The sequence below is a fragment of the Macrobrachium nipponense genome, chromosome 8 (genome assembly GCF_015104395.2).
Source record: "Macrobrachium nipponense isolate FS-2020 chromosome 8, ASM1510439v2, whole genome shotgun sequence".
Classification (NCBI taxonomy): Eukaryota; Metazoa; Arthropoda; class Malacostraca; order Decapoda; family Palaemonidae; genus Macrobrachium; species Macrobrachium nipponense.
The window spans coordinates 37,548,508-37,561,826 of record NC_087203.1 but is presented as its reverse complement, the minus strand read 5'-3'; the positions used below and the strand labels follow the sequence as shown (position 1 = coordinate 37,561,826).

Below are 13,319 nucleotides of genomic sequence, written 5' to 3'. Positions count from 1 at the left end.
GTATCCACACCAAGTATGTGTCCATTATGTGTGTAACATGTCGTTGGTTGAGTTAATTACAAAAAGAGTGAGGCGCTTAAGAAGCTGGTAGTAAAAAACGTAGATCCAAAATATTAAATAAGCATCAACAACGTCATATGTGATCATAAACTGACAAACTAGCTGAAATTGGCTTTGGGAAAAATATATTCCACTATGAACATTCTAACTTAAAAAGGTTACACAATTTTGAAACTGTAAACTTAGTATGGTTACAAACTTTTGTCTAAGTCAAAGGAAAAGTCTCAGTAGATCAAAATATACTGATCTTTCAGAACTAGCAGTATGTATCCCCGGAAAAGTTTGTAATAAGCTTGCTACCAAAACAGATGCAGATGATTCAAGGTCTGAAGAAATATGCTGATTATTAAATTCCATATGAAAATTCATTATTTCAATGTGTCTCAGTTGAGAACTTCATCAGTGTACAGCCATTGTGTCACAAAATTCAAGCGAGTTACATTCCAAGTTATGCCCAAGCTATTGGATGGCAAAATTCAAGTTACAATCCAAGTTATGTCCAACCTACTGAATGGCAGTGAGAGAGACGTGCATACTAGGTTGTGAGATAATACTTGTAATAATTGCCTTCATGATTCCTTGAAACCTCTCATTCTTCCCGTTACAGACGATTTTGGTGAAATTTGAAAACAGAAACAAACCGCACAATGGATTTGCCTTGCCTGTCAGGGGATTCAATGCTCTGATGAAGTCCAGAGATTTGGATCAGAGGATGCAAATTGGTCTCCCTGTTTACCAGCCAGCTCAGTGCCTACCCTTAGTCACTCTTCTTCTTGCAATTAATGTTACTCATGTCAATCTAATATCGCTCGATGTTGAAGGTGAGTGATAGTTTTTCTGACTAAAGATACAGATGTCTACTAGCTTAATGCAAGATTTTAAAATCTTTTACTAACCGAGTTTTTAGTGCACTGTAGACCTTGGATAATCTGTACATACTAAGAACGCTAAATTGTATAACAAGCCAGTTTTCTTTCTCTCCAAACTTAGGTGTCGAGATGGATGTGCTTAATTCATTCTTCAGCTCAAAAGGAACTATCACTGTGGATGTCTGGATTGTTGAACACAGACACCCAAATTCCAATTTGCAAGAAGATGACCTAGTTGACCAAGACTTCATCTACTGGTATGCCACGTTATTCTTCTTTTAACTTTAATAGACAAATCGAAAGCTGGATTTTACTAGAACCCTAAATGAAGAAATGGGCAGATCCCGTTTTTATAAAGGCTTTGTTTTAGAGTATGGATGTATGATCTTCAAGGTTACTGTAATACTGGTAATGCTAATCTTGATCAGAGCTGCAGTACAGTGACTGAACAGACTTGTAAAATCTGTTTCGACTGTTTTGGTTGATTAACTCTAGTAAAACAGGACTCTTGTCCCTAAGTACTGGCAAAGGCTCTAGCCAGTAGGTTTCACCGGAATTTCACAATGTACTTGTAGTTGTCTAAAATTCAAGCTCAGCTCACTTCATGATGGATTGCACTGTCCTTTTGAGCTGGGGATTAGGGGCTTTGGGAGAGCCTGGAAGTCTATCTTCTGAATTACTAGCATCTGGTGCCGTCTGGTTCACTGCTTCTATCTGGAGGGCACTTAGGTGCTGATCATATGTTTATGTCAGTCCCCTAGGACACTGTGCGCCTTTGCAATGGCCTCTTCCTTTCCTCTGTTATTTATGAGTGACCATTAAACCTTCAAATATTCAATATGCCACAAAATGTATGTACTGGACAACCTTAACTTGTGAAATTATTGTGCAACACTCATTTCAATATCAGTTGTAGTGATAATGAAAACGTTCTTCTTCAATTTCAGGTTCCAGTCTAAGGGCTACACTTTGTACACCTTTGGAAGTTACTCCCCAATAGACTACATCTTTATACGCAATGGTTCCACTATCTACGAAATGTCATTCTCTTCTAGGCCTTATGAATTCATTAAAGAATTCTAGATGTTGGTCAACCCAAATTATGCTCTAGATGTAATAAGATAAGCTAATGTCGTCGTGTGATATTTTTGTACTGGATTACAGAAATTATTTTTATACAAAGATATGTCCGTAATGCATCATTTTATAGCCCACATTAGAAAAAAATGACACGCTGAAGCAACTCGAATTAACGACTCATATATTTGATCATTTGAACGCCAAAAGGACAGGTAGGTTAGGCCAGGAAAGAAAGTAAAGCACACACCTCGAAAAGGATATGATGAACTATAGTAGATTCACATCAACCGTGCATTTGATGCCTAGGCCCGTCCCTTACGACGCTCCTGATTGGCTGTTTCTCTCGAGAGTTTACATGGGCAGGATGTATGTTCCACCTCTCCTGAGGGATAAGTTTGAAAGACGTATCCCTCAGGTGAGGTGGAACAACATCCTACCTCTGTGAACTCTCGAGAGACTGAGAGTTTCCAGCCCTGAAACTGGCTAATCAACAGCCAATCAGGAGCGTCGTAAGGGTCGGGTCTAGACATCAATTGCACGGTTGATGCGAATCTACTATAATTAAAAGATGGAAGACTGCAGAAACCAAGGAACCCAAAAGCACGAAGAGGGATTTAAAGCTAGCCAGAATAGGTGAAAAAACAGATAACGAAGCGGCCAATCATAAAAATTACAGGAACCCACTAAAAAGGAAAATGTGTGGTGTTTTCTTTACGTTGCATGGAACAAGTGGTTATCCAGCAACGGGACCAACGGCTTTACGTGACTTCCGAACCACGTCGAGAGTGAACTTGTATCACCAGAAATACACATCTCTCACACCTCAATGGAATGCACGAGAATCGAACTTGCGGCCACCGAAGTGGTACGCCAAAACCATACTGACCACGCCACTGAAGCACTACTTAAATGGATAATAGAAAATACAAATACAGTAAGATATTCACCTTGCAGTTGAGTTAAGATGAATATAGAATTTAGGCCAAAGGCCAAGCACTGGGACCTATGAGGTTATTCACCGCTGAAATGGAAATTGACAGCAAAAGGTTTGAAAGGTATAACAGGAGGAAAACCTCAAAGCAGTTGCACTATGAATCAAGTGTTAGGAGAGGGTGGAAAGTAAGATGAAGAAAGAGAATATGAAAGGAGGTACCGTAAAAGGAACGAAAGTGGTTGCAGCTAGGGGGCCCAAAGGGACGCTGCAAAGAACCTTCAGTAATGTCTACAGTGCAACGCATGAGTTTCCCTTACGGCGCTACCTCCCTACGGCGAGTCACCTTTGATAACAGTTATATGAACTCGGTCGCACTCTGAAGAATAGCTATGATAGTGCCACAATGTGTGCATCCACTTAGACAAGTATCTCTATACACATTATTTGGGAGTATGAATAAATACTGCATACAGTATACTGTACTGAGTATATGAGCGAAGGTCGCACACACGGAAAGATTTTTTTGCGAATTTAAATATTTGGACGGGAAGGCCACGGCAGCAAGTGAATCATTCATATTGTACTTGAGGGTGAGAAACCTCTGTTTTCTGGCAACTACCTGGTTTTGGAAGGAAGTGCTCACGTCCACCCAAAGCGTGGTAACTCGTTCACTCAGTCACTGACAGCTGGCAAAACTCTCCGGACAGCTGATAAGGTATATCCGCGTATGCACTGACGAATTACTTGCACAGTTACCTAATCCTTTAATTAGAACGACCAATCTCGGTTTACTTATGAACACATTCCAGTCTCTTAATACTTGCAAGTTCCAGAACTTATGAGATCATTCACACACTTGGAACTGAGCAAATATTAATTATACCCCTCTTGGCAGCAGAGTGGGATAGAGCGTCCACTGAACGTCAAGTATTATTTTCGAGGTAGAGCGAATTGGATATTAAACAGCATTTGTAGCTTGGTGTTTGTGCATATAAATCCCGGTGATGTGATAAAAAAATCATGTATATATATATTATATATATCTATATCTATATATATATATATATATATATATATATATATTTCTTATCGACAAAAAAAATCTCCTTCGGTTAACTATATGAACATATATTTATTCCGAGGTAGATCGAATTACTAGATATTAAATTACATTTGAATCTTGACGTATGTATGAATCAGGTCACGTCGTTATGACATATATATATATATATATATATATTATATAATATATATTTATATAATTATATATAATTATACATATATATATATATATACTTATATATATATTATATATATATATATCATAATATATATATACATATATATATTTTATACTATATATATATTTATTATATACTATATCTATATATATATATATATTATAACACTTTCTATAGATTCCACAAAGGATTTTTAAAGATATCACTTGTTTCAAACCTAGAGAATATCTATCCAAAAATTTACAGAATCGTTAAGATTGCTCTGTAACTGAGCACCATGATAACGGACATAAGTTATCCTTACGAATGCAGACGGATCAATAAGAACGAAAGTTCCTCGTTGAACGAGACCTGAGTTCTATTCCCTGCTCTGCAACGCGGAATCAGAGGAATTTGTTTCTGGCGAATTGAAATTCCTCTCGCAATATAATGTAGTTCGGATCCCACAATCAGCTGTAGGTCCCGTTGCTAGGTGACCAATTGGTTCTTAGCCACGTAAAAATATCTAATGCTTCGGGCCAGCCCTAGGAGAGCTGCTAATCAACTCAGTGGTCTGATTAAACTAAGATATACTTAATAAATACAAAACGCAAATGAGCAAGAAATGAGCCAGTGTTATTTTCATAATAAGCACAAATCACTGGCAATGAATATATCATTCAAAATGCAGTTAAATTGATAACCAAAACAAATAAAAATGTCGAGAATCATTACTGATAACATTGGATAACAGTTAACTAATCTGGAAGAGATTACGGTGAACTCAAAAGCATCCATGAACCAAAATGAAAAGCAAACAAAAATAAACTCTGTTCTGCCCATCCGCAAAGTAATGCAGGCGACAAACAAAGGAAAGGAAATGAAATCAGGCTAAAGAACAATTCCTCTCCAAGCACTAGGACCTAAGAGGTCATTCAGCGCTGGAAAGGAAATTGAAAGTAAGAAGGTTTGAAAGGTGTAACAGGAGGAAAACCTCGCAGTTGTAAGGGTCAATTTTTAGAAGGTGAAAAGTAATATGGAAGAAAGGGAATATGAAAGGAGGTACAGTAAAATGAATGAAACGGGTTGCAGCAAGGAACCTTACGTAATGCCTACAGGCACCGAAGGCATTACCAACCTATGAGAGTCAACAGGGCGGTCACTGCAAGACTCACGCCGCGTTCATAAGCTACATTCGAACAGCGCAGTTCAAATGAACAGGACACATACACATTCGTTCGGACGGGAAAACAATTTTGTCAAGAGACGGAGAATTGCCTGAACAAGGATAAAAATTAATTTTATCCCGTGAACTCTCGGGGATCGTAGCCTCGTACGAGATCATCTTTTATTCTCTACAGTGAAAGCTCTTCAAATATAGTCTTGCCTCGAGGGAACAAGCAATTACGGATCACGATTTGTTCGGGTGCATTGGAGGAAACATAATAGACTCAGCATCCACAAGAGACAGAACCAAAGGGAATCACGTTACACCAATATAATTTAATTTTTTTGCTGCTTTTATATCTTTCCACAATATAGACTTCTTTTTCTTCTTTGCCTTCAGCTTTTCCCATTTCTATGTAGGGTCGCTGTTTCTAGTCAGCCTTCCCCATCTTCCTCTCTCCTGTACATCTTGTTCTCTCAGACCCTTTTCCTTCATGCCATTCAATAATTTACCTTTCCACCTGAACTTTGGCCTTCTCCTGCATGTTCATAACCCTCTTACATACCTGTTCATCTTCTCTCCTCATGACATGACAAAACTATTTGAGTCTTCTTTCCTGAGCTTTTTTTGAAACCTCTAATGCTTTGACTGTCCCCTGATCAACTCATTCCGGATCTAATCTCTTTTTGTGACACCACACATCCACCTCAGCATCCTCATCTCGGCCACTTCAATTCTGCTTTCTTGTTCTTTCCACAATATAGACTAAAATATATAAAAACAAAATATACAGCTTCTGATAATTTTCCTGAGCGACTGCTTCCGCGGTTTGCCAATCGGCAGGTTTAACGCAAGGTCTAAAGAATCGGTCTGACCTGGTATTCTTTTGACCTTGGTTTAACGGTCGTTTCAATAAGACTTGAGCGTGAAACAGCAAGCGTCTAAAACACTAGGAAAAAGGGTAAACACCTGTTACTTATATAGTAGTTTTCCTCATAGATAACAAAATACAAAAATGACGAGTTTAACATCTCGTTCAAGGAATCCCTCTGTAATTCAAAAGTGGATCAGCTTGACGGCCTTTCAGGAACTATTCATGAACAATGCAAAAACAAGACTGGAGGTTTCGCTCACGACCCCATATCCCAAAGTACGAAAAGATAAGCAGATGACGCTTCACTATATATATTCATTTTTAGGTGCGTTGGGAATTTTACTCTCAACACCACCAGCCTATAGGCCCCTTCCATACAAGGGGCAAATGCCCGATGGGCACATACTACTGTCATGGTCTACGTATGTGGATACTGTTACCAATTTTGTGGGTGGATGGTGATCACGAGTGTGGTCCAAGTCACAGGTTTGCCTGCCTTGGCTTGTTTGACTGGTTGACACTGTTTAAAAGCGAGAGAATTACGGGCAAATCCAAGTGCCAGACGTATCTTTCCCCCCTCGTATGGAAAGGGCTACTCACGTAGTCAACTACCCTTTACACAAGCCTACACACTTACGTAGTATATACTGGTGCAGGTATTCAACTTTGGACTGCTCTCTTCGTCGGGTCCTCTCCATACAGAAAGGGCTGGTTTGTTTGTTTGTTTGTTTGTGTGGTGTTGTTACGTTGCATGGAACCAGTGGTTATTCAGCAATGGGACCAACAGCTTTACGTGACTTCCGAACCAAGTCGAGAGTGAACTTCTATCACCAGAAATACACATATCTCACTCCTCAACGGAATGCCCGAGAATCGAACTCGCGGCTACCGAGGTGGCAAGCCAACACCATACATCATAAGCAAAAACCGAAGAAATAATTGTGAGCATTTCGCTCATAAGGGTGGGCGCAAGTTATATATATATATATATATATATATATATATATATATATATATATATATATATATATATATATATATATATATATATATATATATATATACACACACACACACACACATATATATATATCACATATATTATATATATATATATATATATATATATATATATATATATATATATATATATATATATATATATATATATATATATATGTGTGTGTGTGTGTGTGTGTGTGTGTGTGTATGACATCTTGAGGGTTAACGACCCTCAAGATGTCATTCAGGAAGAAGACCGGCGCTTTGTCCCGCCTGGAAAATCACAGCGAATTATGGAAAGGAATACGACCCAATGACTTGTTCGCATTTTTTAACCGTGTTAATATTTTTTGTCTGTTTGTTTATGTTTATTTGGAATTCTTCACCAATACCATGTCTCATTTGCTTAGTGATCAAGTACACAGGAGGATGGACGAAAGCTTTAAGCTTTGTATATATTTCCATAAATATATTATATCTAGATAAACAAGGATATTACTGTGGATCCCTCTTTTGATATATACATACACACATTTATAAAACCTCTGTTCCTATGGTCTGCCAAACACTCTAACACTTCTAAGATTGCGAGGGGGGAGCGAATGAGGAATGCCCGTTCTGACAAACGCCTCATTGTTGTTATGTTAAAGTTTTGGTCTTAGAAGAGCCTATTCAATTTAACATTGTTCCAGTTATAACCAGGAGTCTAAATCTGACATTAAAACCACTTTTGACTAAAAGTATTTTCCTTTTAAAGTCTACTTTTTTTCCATAAAGGCAAAGAGATGCTGCATACTTTTAGACTTGCAGTGCCTAACCTCCTTTTCCATGACACGTGGTCGACAGAGCAATTGGGTCAGTTGTCACTTGACTGGCCATTATGGGCTGTTTTGTGAGCAAGAGCCCGTGCTGGTATAACCTAGCTTAATTGAGAAACCACATGACCTCATGAGTTCTGGAACTCGTAAGTATTAAGATTGGAATGTGTTCATAACTAATTCGAGAGTGGTCGCTCTAATTAAATTATTAAGTACCTGGGCGACTAATTCGTCACCAGATACCCCTTATCATCAGCCCTACAAGATTTGTCAGCAGTAAATGACAAGATACCAGGCATTGGGTGGACGTGGACACTTCCTTCCGAACCTAGGTCATTGCTACAAAACAGAAGTTTCTTACCCGGAAGTATTGTATGTATTATCCACTTCTTTCCTTGGCCTTCCAGTGCCAGTAGTTGAATTCATAAAAAAACACAAGGTGTGATACGACCTCCCCCTTACTTGGGATGCGTGTAAGATTTTCCCCTCATGCATAACTTGCAAACATTATATTCTTAACTTTTAACGTAAATTAAAATGTGTTTAAATCTAGGGTAAAATAGAGCATTGTTTCATCAACGAAAATTTAAATAAATAAGCTATTTTTTATTAGATATAATTTTTCTGTACTGTTTAACATGCACATTACTTATTTTTTACATTTTCATTCCAACAAATGCTCCCCAAGTAATGCCTACACTGCACTGCATGAGGTGCACTGAAGGCACTACCCCCTTATGGTGGCAGCTGTTCAGAGGAATATTTGCTAAGGGATCCGTCGAAACGTAATGAGTGAGTGGATGCATTAGCACTGACCAGGGAACTAAACAGTTCAAATGACTATTATTCAAGGTCCACGGCCTATTGTAAATGTATTTTCGATAATCTATTTCAATGGCCTCCCACATTTTCAATGATTGTTCGGTTCGTTATCTGTTATATTCCTTTCAAGTTTCTGGTTTCTTGGTTGCTATAAACTTCCAACTTTAAGGAGGCTAATAACTTCATTTTGTGTTGTCCTTTACTTCTTTTCCTTGTATACTAGCCTACCAGTCCCATTGGCCTTGATGTGGACAAAAATCTGAATCCGCTAGTTCGAGTTTTATCAACGTGCCTTTAATCTAATGTAGGCTATAGAAAACGACATATTACTTCGTATACTTATGTCAAGTTATTGCTGTAATCCCATTTAGAAATATAACAGCAGTATTTCAGCTTGCGGTAACTCGGAAGCATAATTTTTGACCAACATCTAGAATGTTTTAATAAATTTAGCAGGTCTGGAAGAGAATGACTTTTCGTAGATACTTGAACCATTGCGTATAAAGATGTAGTCTTTTGGGGAGTAACTTCCAAAGGTGTATAAAGTGTAGCCCTTAGACTGGAACCTGAAATTGAAGAAGAACGTTTTCTTATTATTACCAAGGTGAGAGTCACACAATAATATTCTCTGGAGTAGAAAGGACTTTGTTAACAGCGTAGACCAGGTTTACAGTATATCTTCTTCCACTGGATTTCATTTCCTAAAAATAACCAAATTTATGAACAGAAACTGGACAAGTAGGTTTGTTAAAGAGTTCATACTTTGTGAGAAATACAGTCTTTCTATAATTTGCTAAAATGATGTCAATCGAAGACGAAAATCTTGTCAAATCTATGTGCTTTTTAATTCATCTACTCTCGTCATTAATTACTTATGAAGACCTGAATTCAAAGTCAATCGATATATTCCACATCAGACTTGTAGAAATAATATTTCATTACTGTTATCGTATACTATGTGCAGAGCGTTTTAAAATCAAAGTGATATGAAAAAAATGTCATTTGTACGGATAAAATATTTGGATATAGTGTACTTTATGAAAATAGTAGTCAACAGCTAAAGAAAACACTTTCTAGAAAAGACTGCTCTATGAGTCAAATGATACTGGGAAGCAAATGCTGTGATATCCAAAGAGACTGATTGCCCGGTGTAGCCCAAATACCTAACATTCTCTTAAAAACAGGATTTACTGCATGTTGCTTGCCTGTATTATTTAACTCAATGTTGTCTTGCAAACACACGGCGCATCAAAGATTTAAAGTCATGAGCCGCTCGTGGGAGGCAGAGGAAAGGAACAGGCGATTGCCCTGCTGTACAATGTCATAGCGACCAAACAAACCCAGATATGATCAGTGCCATAACACCCTCTCACCTCAGGATGGAACCAGACAACCAGGCGGCTCTAGCTGCTATTAGCTAGCTCACAGGGACAATAAGGACAAGTTTGGCAGTGAAATCTGTCACGACGTGAGTGGGGCATGAACTCCGTATCACCTCAAAGTGAAATTCAAGGGCAGTTGTCTTATTCCACTGCAAGCAATTCCTTAATTCAATCTGAACAGTAGAAACCTAGATTCTACATCTTTGCTCTGTCACTTGACTTTAGCTTAGGTCGTCATTAACATAATTACTATAAAGATAACCTTGCAATTCTTACATTCTTACAGTAAAGAGAAAGCCTTTACAAAAACATGAACCGGCTTTATCTATTAGACATCTATTAAATTGCATTTTTCAATTCGTCTATTAGCTAATAAAGAAGAATATCATTGTGGAGGAAAGGCATACCAATAAATGAAGTGTCGGTCTACGTGGTCATTATCTTCCAAATTGGAATTGTGGTGTTGGTGTTCAACAATCCAGACGTCCACAGTGATAGTTCCTTTGGAGCTGAAGAATGAATTAAGAACATCCATCTCCACACCTGAGTTGGGAGACAAAAAACTTACAAAACGACGAACTTTGTTCGATGTGACGTCAGAAGCGGAGAAACAGGGGATGAGGTTCTGACTTTTCTCGCTGTTTCTCCGCTTCTGACGTCACATAGAACAAAGTTTGTTGACCAAAGCTCGACCGTGTGGACGGGGCCTTAGGATAGTTATTCTAAGATCTACAACGCTTTAAAAATAATGAGATTGGTCGTAAAGAAGTAATAAAATTCTACAATATTTGACTGAAAAGTTAAAGGGTTGTAAAGTAGTAGTAAAACTATACAATATTTGACTGAAATGTTAAAGAAGTGTATCTTTATTCAATACAAATATCACATACCTTCAACATCAAGCGATATCAAGTTGACATTGGTAACATTAATTGCCAGAAGAAGCGTCTGTAGGGGGAAGCACTGAGCTGGCTGATACACAGGGAGACCAATTGTCATCTTTTCATCCAAATCTTTGGACTGCATCAAAACATTGTTTCCTTTCAAAGGTAAGGCAAGTCTATCGTCCGGCATGCCATGGTTTTCAAATTTCACCAAAATTGTCTGCAAGGGGAAGAGTGAGTGAGAGATATTTCAAGGAATCGGGAAACTGATTATTACGAGTGGTTCCCCTTTGCAAAATGCCAATTGCATTTGTGTTTTAATGTTTACAGTGGAATATATCTTTTTTCCAAACCCGTATAAGCTAGTTCTGTGAGTTCATGATCCCAATATGAAATCACTGATTCTTATTTGATTTGATTTATACAGATTTTAAGCATTATGCCAAGCACTGGGGCACATAAGACCATTCAACGTTGAAACGAAAATTGACAGTAAAAAGGTTTGAAAGGTGTAACAGGAGGAAAACCTCGAAGTTGCACTATGAAGCAATTGTTATGAGAGGGTGGACAGTAAGATGTTAGAAAGAGAATATGAACGTAGAAACAGTAAAAGGAATGAAAGTAGTTGCAGCTACGGGCCGAAGGGAAGTTGCAAAGAACCTTCAGTAATGCCTACATTGCAACGAATGAGGTGCACTGACGGCACTAACCCCCCTACGGAAACTGATTTTTAATGATATTTTAAATCTACGTTTTTATTACCAATTTCTTTAGCGTCTCAAGCTTGTCTGTTAAGTGTGTGTGGGTGTGTTTTTTTTTTTTTTTTTTTTTTATTTACACAAGCTCTGACACATTTAGACGATAATGGACACATACTTGGTGTGGATACGGAAAAGTGGCGAGACAGGCATTAGAGATCCAGGCTTTCCTGTTCTTCTTCTTGAGTCTAGAGAACAACTCCTCGTCAACTTCCACCAGGAGTCCCTCCCAGCCACTGAGGCGTTCCAGATCCAGAGTGTTGGAGATGTACTCCCCGTCAAGGGCGCCTGCCTCTACAAAGAACCCTGGAGGCTCATCACTGAAGATGGCTTTTATAACTTCCTTCAGGTAATTCCAACTGGTTACCCACGACTGGTACATGTTGTAAGCCATGTGATTGTCGTTACTGCCAGATAAGGAGTATGGCTGATTACTTGGGGGAATGATATACCTGAAATAAAAAAAGATAAATTTCAGCGTTCATGGCTCTGGCCTTTTTCATTCTTAATCCATTGAAATGTCTGGAAGTCGAGTAAAATGCAATTTTAGAGATGTTCGAAAAAAACCAGCTCTAACAATGAAATAAACAGGAGTACCTAGGAAGTTCAAGCTGTAAAATACCGTGGCTAGATACATCAATAACAGAGGAAGAATATGTAGACAAGGAAGAAAGTTACAGAAAGATAAATAGACCAAATGAAATGGGAGGAATTTTTTCTAGAGAAATTATTACTTAAGGAGGGACAATAATCAAATGGACAGTGTAAAGAAAGATGCTATCAGAAGAGACTTTAACTTCGTATCATTCTATATTCTGAGCAGCACTTAATGCTGAAATTAAAAGGAAGTAGTATAGAGAGTTACAAAATTTTCAAATACTAATGCTATTGTAGGAATGCTGGCAAAACTTCCCATTTAGAATCTGAGGGGAATAATCTGAAAGTTGAAAGCTTATAAAAATGAAGGCGTTAATATTCATTATGACAGTTGGTATGCGACTGTGCTTGGTCATGTATATATTATATGGAAGGTTCACAAAAAGTTGATGAGAGGAAAAATGTAAGATGGAAGTCATAAATTACAGAAGAGGTTGATGCAGATAGATAATTTGAGTCAGTAGTTTACTGTCATTGCAGAACATCATCTACTACGACAACTTGGCTTAAGGGAATAAGAATGTTTTTTTTTTTTCAAATAAAAGACAAATTTCAGGTTATGTGAGACTACAAGTGGTCACTTTTTTACCACTTTCATGAAAATGTCAAAGAGTAACAGGAAGGACTTGGAAACTTTATTGTACTTCTCTCTGGTGAGTTGAAGGAGCTGAGGATCGTCTGGAGGAATGGGTCCCTTCATTTGACACAAGAAGGAAGAGTCGTTCTTTTGTTCATCAGGAATTCGTTTAGAATTGACAGTCTCATCTACGTGAAGATTATGCTCGTCATCT

At 38.0% G+C, this 13,319-nt stretch overlaps 1 protein-coding gene across 1 annotated transcript in view; it reads right to left on the bottom strand.

Moving 5' to 3' along the window:
- Positions 1–8,963: 8,963 nt before the first annotated feature.
- LOC135223052 (uncharacterized) overlaps positions 8,964–13,319 on the bottom strand; it is a 6,753-nt gene continuing 2,397 nt past the window's right edge. The window contains exons 2-5 of the mRNA XM_064261560.1: positions 11,990–12,323; positions 11,120–11,333; positions 10,637–10,772; positions 8,964–9,413 (exon numbers count right to left, since the gene is read on the bottom strand). Coding sequence (XP_064117630.1) covers positions 9,278–9,413; positions 10,637–10,772; positions 11,120–11,333; positions 11,990–12,323 — 820 coding nt within the window. The 3' untranslated portion in view covers positions 8,964–9,277. The remainder of the gene's footprint in view (positions 9,414–10,636; positions 10,773–11,119; positions 11,334–11,989; positions 12,324–13,319) is intronic.